The sequence below is a fragment of the Curcuma longa genome, chromosome 17, assembly GCF_044706935.1.
Source record: "Curcuma longa cultivar G26 ecotype Majalengka, Jawa Barat chromosome 17, ITB_CL_G26_1.1, whole genome shotgun sequence".
NCBI lineage: Eukaryota > Viridiplantae > Streptophyta > Magnoliopsida > Zingiberales > Zingiberaceae > Curcuma > Curcuma longa.
In genome coordinates, this window is record NC_133877.1 from 10772417 (window position 1) to 10782924 (window position 10508).

At 36.8% G+C, this 10508-nt stretch overlaps 1 protein-coding gene across 1 annotated transcript; it reads left to right on the top strand.

The window, feature by feature from the left end:
• The first annotated feature begins 2701 nt into the window (after positions 1 to 2701).
• LOC141811902 (putative ABC transporter C family member 15) lies at positions 2702 to 9695 on the top strand. Its single transcript, XM_074699976.1, has 11 exons — positions 2702 to 2839; positions 2911 to 4026; positions 4108 to 5531; positions 5816 to 5902; positions 6204 to 6809; positions 6993 to 7157; positions 7440 to 7734; positions 7810 to 8330; positions 8401 to 8464; positions 8694 to 8933; positions 9135 to 9695. Exons 2-11 carry the CDS (start codon positions 3192 to 3194, stop codon positions 9278 to 9280), a joined length of 4383 nt encoding a protein of 1460 aa, XP_074556077.1. The 5' UTR covers positions 2702 to 2839; positions 2911 to 3191; the 3' UTR covers positions 9281 to 9695.
• The last annotated feature ends 813 nt before the right edge of the window (positions 9696 to 10508 follow it).

Below are 10508 nucleotides of genomic sequence, written 5' to 3' on the forward strand. Positions count from 1 at the left end.
TTCCAACTGACTCCACTTGGGCTTATTTGCCAAGATTTTAGCTCTTAGCCGATTCTACTTGGACTTGCTCTGCCAAGACTTCAACTCCCAGTTGACTTTGTTTGGACCTATTCTACCTAATTCCCAACTAAGTCTTTTCTACTTGATTCTCAATTAAGATTTAACCAACTGTCTGATTCTCAACCAGGACTTTGCACTTATCTAGTTTCACTAGGACTTAGCTAATTGTCTATTTCTCAACCAGGACTTCACACTTGCTTAGTTTCACTAAGACTTAGTCAATTGTCTGTTCCCAACTAGGACTTCATACTTATTAAGTAACCTACTTCACTTGATATAGAATTATTAGTTTACAAACAAACTATAACTTTACACTTAGTCATACATCAAAACTCTAGGTTTACTGTGGTGCTTCCAGTACCAACACGATCCAACAGTTCGATAAATCGATTGGGTTTGGGTGATCGAGTTTGGATCGGGACTCAGGTCGATGGTGTGGTATGGTTCGATAGATCGAAAAACTAATTCGGTAGATCGATAAATTTGATAAAAATGAGATCACAAGATTCGGTCGAGATAATGATGAACTCGATCTTTTGGATCAGATTTGATTGGGTTTGATTTAGGGGCATTTATGGTGAATATTAGAGTTTTCAACAAATGATGATTCTTCCTTTTCGACATGTTCTTTTATTATGGTTTAATAGATGACTACCAAAAATGATATTGAAGTATTCTCTAACATTGTCAATTTTAAGAGTTTGAATATGGATGTAGAATTGAGTTTAAATAATTTTGTGAAAATCTTTGAAGATTTTACTTGTGTTAGATTTATTATGAAGATGGTAAACCTAAATAACTTGTGTGTGATTATCAATGAAGGTTAGAAATCATGTTTTTCCTTGAGGAGATAGCAATTGGTGAGCGATCTGAAAAATAGAGTGGACAATGTATGATTTTGGAGAAAAAATTGTACAAACATACTTGGTTAATTGATAAATTTCACAATCAAACAAAAGAAGGATTTTATTATTGAATGGAGATGGAAACAAACACAAATTGGGATGACCAAATCTACGATGTCATACCATTATTTTTCCTAATACTAGAAATAGGCGTAAAAGCAACATTAGACGCTCGAGTTTGACGACCTCCTAACAGAGGAATCTCAAGGTAGTAAAGTCCATTGTGAACCCTAACACTACTCAGCATCTTCCCAATAGCAATACTAGGTCTTGAAATTGACAAATAACAAAACAAAGTTAGCAATCTAATGATTACCATGTGTGAACTTACTAACTGAAATTAGGTTGCATGTTAAGGAAAGAACGTGAAAGATAGATTTTAGGGCAATATCAGCAACTAAAGTCATGGAACCATATATTAACAATTTTAATAGCAGTGGGATTAAAACAAGGAGCATAAGTGCAAAATAAACTAGAATATCGTGTCATATAATTGAAGGTCTTGAAATCATTAATCCAAGAGTCAATAGAATGGGAACTGAGGGCCAAAAAAACCCAGATTGATTGGGTCATAAAAGACTTGACTATAGTGTTTGAGAGAGACATGCGAAGGAGACGGCAATATTGTTTGATTTGTGAAGGGAACAAAAATGCCCCAATTTTCAAGTTGATCTTGGGAGTGTGTGTATGATTCTTCTTTCGGGCTACCAATTTGTTAGTTTGCCATGAATTCCCAGATATTTGTTATTAGTATGGATTGGAGGTTTTCAATCTTCGCACCAAAGCCTTTTTTTGTTTTAAAGTGTTGACCTTGAGATGTTGTATCTTATTTGATACCAAAGCAAAGACATCAGAGGCAGATGATGGATCTAGAGAATCATCAGAAAGCAGCATGACTTTCCTTTTGCATCTCTTCATGTCGAACTTTAGCAAAGGCATCTTTAGGGAAAGGAAATTGATCCCATGCAACCACACGGCCACGAACATCATCAAGGCTTCTATTGAGACCAACTAAACAAATCAAAGGCCCTTTCTTTTTCAAGATTATGTCAACTTTTTTATGTTGCATCCAACACATGATGAAGGTTCTTCAAGAAAAATGTCTAATTCTTGTAGAATATGAGATAACCTAATTTGCCATAATCACAAATGATGATCTTTTGACTAGGGGTGCAAACAAAGTTGAATGGTATGAAAATCTATATGTGATATTTGAATTCAATTCAAAATTTAAAATACAAATAATTTTAATTTAAGTTCGATTCGAAATAAAATTTAAATTTGAATTCAATTTGAATTATTTGAATCTTGAATTATAATTCAAAATAATTTAAATTCAAATTCAATTTAAGTTATTTGAACTTTAATTTAAATATATTTAAATTAAAATTATATAAAAATAATTAAAATTCCATTGAATTCAAATTCAATTCGAAAAAATTATCTTAATCTACAGTTGGTTCTCCTATTTTAGAATAAGGACTATGTTTGTGTTGCTGACCTTTGAAAGGCAAGAGGCTCCTGCGAAAACGCTTTAATTAAAATTGATTGCATAACTTCTTGGCGCAAATTTGTGGTGATCACTGTACTTGACATAAACGAATCACATATTATATATCTTTCTAAGTAAAACAAATCTCATATTAAAGACAATATTTAAGAAGGTAATAAACAAATAAATACATGGCCCTTAAAATTATTTGTTTTACAGAATTCCACGAGTCACGGCATTCAGATATCAATCTCATTCCATATATAACAGCCAAGATTTGCATCCCCTTGGCAAAATATATGTGCACATCCTCATTCCATCATGAACAACTCTAAAACCTCATCACTTTGACAGGCTTCAAGATCCTATCCACAAGTTGTATGTAAGTTATTGCTCTACTTATTCGTATGTAACTAAAAATATTTATAAATCCTTTGTCATGCTTTCTATCAGAGATTTTTTGTGGCCTTCTCTTTCAATGAAGACATGGTGAAGACATCTTAACTTTCTTCATCAAATATGAGGGGATTCTCTATTGTACACCTCATTGCAGCATAAATAGTGCCACAAGCATGAACCTTCATATGACCAAACCTTTGTTTTCGCCTTCTTCAATCATGCACTCTGAGTCTTGTCAATGGAACAGTTTCTGATACTTGCACGGCATCAGTTTCTTTGATCAAAGTTGCTCTGACTCTCGTCTCTATTCTGCCATAGTTCAACTTTCGTGGAGGATGATGATTGTAGATTACCTCTCCATTGGAGAATTCTCGCTGTTATTGATTTGGATCATTTTAGACTTCACAATATCAAGCAAGTCATCGACAGAAGTTGGAGAGGTCCGACAACATTTGACACCGAGGAAACAAAGGGTCTTGGCACGGATCATTGTAGCGAGTAATGCCGTAATCTCCATACTTCATCTGTGTTATTGTATCCATGGAATTTGGAAGTTGGGGAGGGTTTCTGTCCGATACATTTTCTTAACAATGTCATGGGTTCTGGTAACTCTATATGCTACGTACTACATGAAAACTAGATTACTGGTGAACTTCACCTGGCCTTTAGTCCTCCTTTGCTGGTGGGTGTTCTCTGGCTTAATAGAGTTGATCCCCATCTCTGCCTATTTCTTTGACATTTGGGAGAAAACACCATTACCTGATATCTTTCCATCTCCAAACATTGTGCAGTTCACTTCTTTCCCTTTGTCTGTTTTAATCTGCTTCAGTGCTCTTTTCATGAGTTCCTTACAGACCAATGATCCAGAACTAGAACAGTCTCTATTGTCAAACCATGAAGAGTGTGTTAGCACTAGAGATGACTTCTCCAGAGCTGGGATTTGGAGCTGCCTCACATTTCGATGGCTGAATCAAGTTTTTGAGAAGGCACATCATGTGCAGATGCTAGAGCTTTTCCATGTTCCCAAGGTACCTGAATCTGAGAGCGCGGAAAGTTCATTTTCCATTTTGCAAGAATCTCGCAAACAGAAGCCAGAACTAGCAGCTTCACTTGTAAAAGCAGTCATTTATATGGTTTGGAGGCCTTTGATTCTGAATGCAATCCTTGCAGGTACGGGTAACTTTGCGCTAATATTCTCCCTTAATCAATGTAGGAATGTAAGATGTAACCAAGTCTACTAAATATTTGCAGGTCTCAACACATTTTTTTCCTATCTGGGACCCTTCCTTATAACCAACTTTGTGGAATTTATAGCTGGGGAGAATTCCACCCATGGTATCTACTACGGGTACATGTTGGCTTGTTTATTCTTCTTTGCAAAGACAGTGGAGTCACTAACTCAACGGCACTGGTACTTTGGTGCACGGCAAATTGGAGTACGAGTTCGAGCAGCCCTCATGGTGGCCATTTATAACAACTCTATTCTCACTAAGAATTCAGGCACAAACACAGGAAAAATGATCAACTTCCTTGATGTGGATGTTGAACGGATCGGCGACTTCTTCTGGTACATACATGGTATTTGGTTGCTCCCACTCCAGGTCTCTTTGGCTCTACTCATTCTTTACAGAAATCTTGGTGCAGCAGCCTCATTCTCAGTGCTAGCAGCAACGATTCTAGTTATGTTGAGTAACACGCCTCTGGCGCGTATACAAGAGAAGCTCCATTCAAGGATCATGGAAGCAAAAGACTCGAGAATCAAAGCTACAGCTGAGACATTAAAATGCATGAAGATATTGAAGTTGCATTCCTGGGAAACAGCTTACCTGGACAAGCTACTCCAGCTAAGAGACACTGAGAGAAGTTGGATAAGGAGATATTTGTACAGACGCTCTGTTGTTGCCTTTCTGTTCTGGGCATCTCCAACTCTAATTTCAGTCATTGCCTTTGGTGTCTGCGTCATGGTGAAAACACCATTGAGTGCTGGCACAGTTCTCTCAGCTCTAGCTACATTCAGTATCCTTCAGGAGCCTATTTATAATCTCCCTGAACTTGTCACGGTTATTACACAAACAAAAGTCTCAATTGACAGAATCCAGAACTTTATGAAAGAAGAGGAACAGAAGCACTTGTCACCAAGCAATGTTGCAGAAACCTTGAACGTTGCAGTGGACATTGAACCTGGGGAGTACAACTGGGAGGCTGATTCTAGGAAAAAACCCACTCTAAAGATAGATAAAAATATTAAGATCACGAAAGGAGGAAAGGTTGCAATATGTGGGACTGTTGGATCAGGTAAGACAAGCTTCCTTGCTAGTATCTTAGGAGAAATTGCAAGAACCAGTGGAGGAAGAGTCAACGTCTCTGGTTCAAGAGCCTATGTTCCACAAACTGCTTGGATTCAAACTGGAACAGTTCAAGAGAATATTTTGTTTGGAAAAGAGATGGATAGGAGGTGGTACCATGAAGTGTTGGAAGCTTGCTCTTTGGAGAGAGATATTGAACTCTGGGATGATGGGGACCTCACTATTGTAGGAGAGAGGGGTATCAATTTGAGTGGCGGACAGAAGCAAAGGATTCAACTAGCAAGAGCCATCTACAATAATTCTGATATTTATTTATTGGATGATCCCTTCAGTGCTGTCGATGCACACACTGGGACACACCTCTTCAAGGTATGAACATCCCTCTATTGATATCCAATATTTGCAGTGAGATATAAATGATAATAATGGGCCACGCAATGCTAAATTCAGAAAAAGATGGTTGAAATAGGATTCATTTTTGAATATGACTGTTATATCCCATCAAATCAAATTAAGTGTTAGTTATTTTATTCAAAAAATTTACCTATGTTTTCCTTATTGTAGAAATGTCAAATTCTAAATTATGATCATCAAGTTTACTTGAAATTTCTACTTTCAAAAAGTTCTTATCTGACAAAAGAATTTGCGTGCAGGAATGTTTCTTGAGGCTATTGTCTTCTAAGACTGTCATTTATGTGACACATCAACTGGAGTTTATAGTTGCAGCAGATCTGATTCTGGTAAATTTCAAATCTTCTTTAACCAATTAGAATCAAACTACATGCTGATTGAAGAATTAGCTTTTAGTGAAGAATTTGGTTGACCTATTACAAGTTGGTGACTACCTTTTGCTTCTAAAGAAACAATACTGTGAAGATGGTTTCTATGACACTACAGTTTCATGGTTAATATAACAAACAGATAAAAATAGTACATTCTGACCCAAAGGAACTAAATTCCTAATTGGATGCATAGTGAACTGCACCAGGAAAGTAGGTCATAAATTTTGCTAGGAAATATGATAATTCCTTACATTTGCAGGTATTGAAAGATGGAAAGGTGGTTCAATCTGGTAGCAAGTATGAAGATCTCATGAAGGAAACCAGCGGAGAGCTTGCGTATCTGATAGCTGCACATAATCAGACATTAAGTCAGATCAGATCATGGAAAGAGCACGATTCATTGATAAGCACAAACGGAAAGGTGAGCCAAAAGGAGCTCAGAGATGTAAAACAACATAATCAAAAAGGGTGCTCTGAGATTTTGGAAAGATCATATCAAAAAGACAGGGAATTTGGAAGGGTGAAATGGCATGTATACCACACATTTGTGACTTCAGCATACAAAGGGCTTCTTGTTCCAGTACTGCTATTCTGTCAAGTTCTCTTTCAGGGTCTACAGATTGGTAGCAACTACTGGATTGCCTGGGCAACTGAAAAGGAAGGCCGAGTAAGCAAAGAAAAACTTATTGGAAATTTTGTTCTACTATCAGCCAGCAGCTCAATGTTTATACTAGGAAGGGGAGTTTTGCTTGCAACTGTTGCCTTTGAAACAGCTCAGCAGTTGTTTCTGGGAATGATAAGAAGCATTTTTAGAGCACCAATGTCATTTTTTGATACAACGCCTTCTAGCCGAATACTTAATAGGGTTAGTTCTCTAATTTTTCTCTTTTTATTCTTTGTTGTCAGGTCAAAAATGCATATCACTACTCTTTCCTTTAATTAGCAAAGTGACAATGTTAATATATGAAGCTTTATTTAAAAGATTTAAAAACTTCAGTAGCTTGCTTAAATATCTTAGTATAAATTTAACAATTGTTACCTTTTCCAGTCTTCATCAGATCAGACAACTGTTGACACAGAAATCCCATACAGACTGGCAGGATTAGCTTTTGCACTTGTTCAACTTCTATGCATCATCATTCTCATGTCTCAAGTTGCATGGCCAGTGTTCATCCTCTTCATTCTCGTTGTCATAATCTCCATTTGGTATCAGGTAAACCAACAACAACTTTTGTTTCATAATGTCTTTAGGAGTATTTGATTATAATGCATGGAAAATACTTGGAAAAAGAAAATAGCATTCTATTGCCTTTTCTTTTCTCCATTCTGCTCATTCACATTAACCTCCTTTACTTGTAGAAACTTCAATACGTCAAGAACTGGGAGATACTGAAGGACACCAATATATACTTCCTTTGTTATGCATAGTGCTATTGTCAGTAAATGTACTAGCTTAAATTTGTCCTCTACCTAAAATCTAAGTGACTTCTTGCAGAACTACTATATAAATGCTGCCAGAGAGCTTGCACGAATGGTAGGAATTCAGAAGGCTCCTATTCTTCATCACTTCTCTGAATCCTTTGCTGGAGCTGCTACCATCCGCTGTTTCAATCAGGAAGAACGCTTCTCTAAAGAGAACCTGAGCTTGGTAGATGATTATTCTCGAGTTACCTTTCACAATTATGCAACCATGGAGTGGCTCTCACTTCGAGTCAACTTTCTATTCAACAGTGTATTCTTTGCAATGTTAGCCATACTGGTGTCGATGCCAAGAAATGCTATTGATCCAAGTAAGCTCTACAGTCTATAGCAACAAAAATTAGGTATATAATTGATGAGAAATGACTAAGTTTATTATATTGCAGGCCTTGCAGGACTTGCTGCAACATATGGTTTAAACCTAAATGTCCTACAGGCTTGGGTTATTTGGAATCTATGCAATGTAGAGAACAAGATGATCTCTGTGGAGAGAATTTTACAGTTCTTGGAAATAGAAAGCGAGGCTCCCCTAGTAATCGAGCATTCCAGACCCGAACAAGGATGGCCCACATCAGGAACAATTGTACTCGATAATCTCCAGATTCGCTACCACCCTACACATCCAGCAGTCCTAAAAGGTATCAGCTGCACTTTCCCAGGAGCAAAGAAAATTGGGGTTGTGGGCAGGACAGGAAGTGGGAAGTCCACCCTTATTCAAGCCCTTTTCAGAGTGGTGGAACCATCATCAGGAAGGATAGTGATTGATAATATCGATATTAGTCAAATTGGTCTACATGACTTGAGATCCAGGCTGAGCATAATTGCACAAGAGCCAATACTTTTTCAAGGAAGTTTAAGAACGAACTTGGATCCTTTGCAGCAGCATCCTGACTCTACTATCTGGGAGGTATTCATAAATGTATTCCTTTCTATCATTTAGTACTCTAGACTTAGAAGTGGAATGTGTATTTTACCAGGTACTCTACAAGTGTCGACTTGGAGACATAGTTAAACGAGATCAAAGACTGATTGATACACCAGGTAACCTATATCTTATCGCAAATATGTACAAGTGCAAGGAACTAGGACAAACTACTATGCTGATAGAAAATAACAAACCAGTGTATTGATGATAGGAAGAAATCACCGAGTCATAGTATTTCTTGGAGCATTTAACACAGTTTTAGTTTCTCCTAGACAGTTTTAAAACTCTAGTTTGTTGTCTCACTGGTTGTCCTTGAGATGATATGAGTTAGGCATTTTGATGCAGTTGTGGAAGATGGAGAAAATTGGAGTGTGGGGCAGAGGCAGTTAGTTTGCTTGGCAAGAGCATTGCTAGACAAGAGAAAGATCCTAGTTCTCGATGAGGCCACATCTTCAGTAGATACTGCAACTGATAGTTTCATCCAGAAGACTATAAGAGAAGAAACCACCAGCTGCACTGTAATTACAGTCGCACACCGTGTACCCACCATCATTGACAGTGATCTGGTTCTAGTGCTCGATGAAGGTAAATTAAAAAAGCAGAGAAATCTGAACATGGGACTTCACTGGTTTTTTCATGCTGAAATTTGAGTCTACTACAAGCACAATATAAAAATGCATTAGATTATCACTATTAAGAGATTTGTAATAACTCAACTGAAAATAGAATTTTGATATTTGAACTCATCGCAGTAACTGACTCACTTTGATTCCCTGGCCGATGCAGGTAAAATTTTGGAGTTCGATTCTCCTCGAGATCTTCTCAAAGATGACTCATCAGCTTTCTCAAAGTTGGTCATGGAGTTCCTCGGAAGATCCAAGTGTAATAATGACTTCAAACAGAGTGGCATAACTACAAAGATAGATCTTTGATTGATCCATGATAATATGATTAGCCACTCCATCTAGTGTTAATCATCTAACCTTACATTTGGAATGACATGGATACCAGAAGAGCAGCTCTATGCTTGAAGCTCATCTGAAGTCACTATGGTCTCTATACTAACCTTTTACTCCCGCCAGTAAGAATTTTTCAAGACCTGAACTGAATCACGATCATAAAGAATCACTAGAATCAACATGTGGCACCAAATTAGTTGTCAGTATACCGTAATGCTTAAATGTAAATAATGTTTGTGGTCAAATGACATTGAAGTGTGAACCATAGAAGTTTACTTTTCACTAATTAGTCTTGGCATGAGTGGAATAAATTTGTGTGTAGCAAATCATGACAAATTGTTTGGGAACAAAGCTTCTAATGATTGATATCCTTATTTCTTATTCTGCTTTTGATTGTGTTTGATGATCTTTGATTGAAAAACATGAAGGATGCTTTTTTTTTATGTTAAAACAGATTCTAGCTTCCATAATGCATACCTATAGCCTTAAAATTCTTTCTCAGACATTGATATTTCAACTATACAATGTGTTTCAGGACAGAGATGCATAGATGAGAAAGATTTGAATTAGAAGATTATAATATGATATAATTTCCCAAACACAGTATTATATTCGTGTTGGAGCTAAATGCAAGTTACAATAAAGAACATACGAATGCTATAACTAGGTTAACATGAGTTAGTCTCTGCAAATGCACTATGTCAGCAAATACTAAATGTGGACCTAGTAGTTGTTTATGATATGCAAATCAGGTCACAGTTTTTTTAGCACAACACTTCAGATTTAAGTTAAAAGTTACTGTAAATTTTTTTGTCTCATTTGCCTGAAAGTTATACCCATCTTGACAAGATTAGAGAAATAAGTATTCTGCAATTAAATATTAAGGTACAGATCTTAAATGGAAAAAAATCATCCATGACATGAACTTCTTAAGTTTTTTAACCATTGAGAATTGAGCAGCCAAGCTCATCAAAAGCTGAGGCATTTCAGAAAAGTATAATTTCATTGAGCTAAAGTAGACCATTCCATCATAACCTTCATTTTGGATCTGAGAAGAACTTGTTTATACATGGCATGATCTCAGGAGACTTCTTTCGGACCAATTTACACAGACCATATTCCACATACCTCTCTACCTCAGCAACACTTCCAAGCACACCTGCAGCTGTATTCTGTTTATTAACCCTGTGGATGACAGCAT

Excerpts from the sequence above, each read along its gene's own strand:
- LOC141811902 (XM_074699976.1), top strand. The coding sequence starts at position 3,192 with ATGATGATTGTAGATTACCTCTCCATTGGAGAATTCTCGCTGTTATTG. Across the intron at positions 4,027-4,107 it reads TCTGAATGCAATCCTTGCAG|GTCTCAACACATTTTTTTCC; the intron begins GTACGGGTAACT and ends AAATATTTGCAG. Across the intron at positions 7,158-7,439 it reads TAATCTCCATTTGGTATCAG|AACTACTATATAAATGCTGC; the intron begins GTAAACCAACAA and ends GACTTCTTGCAG.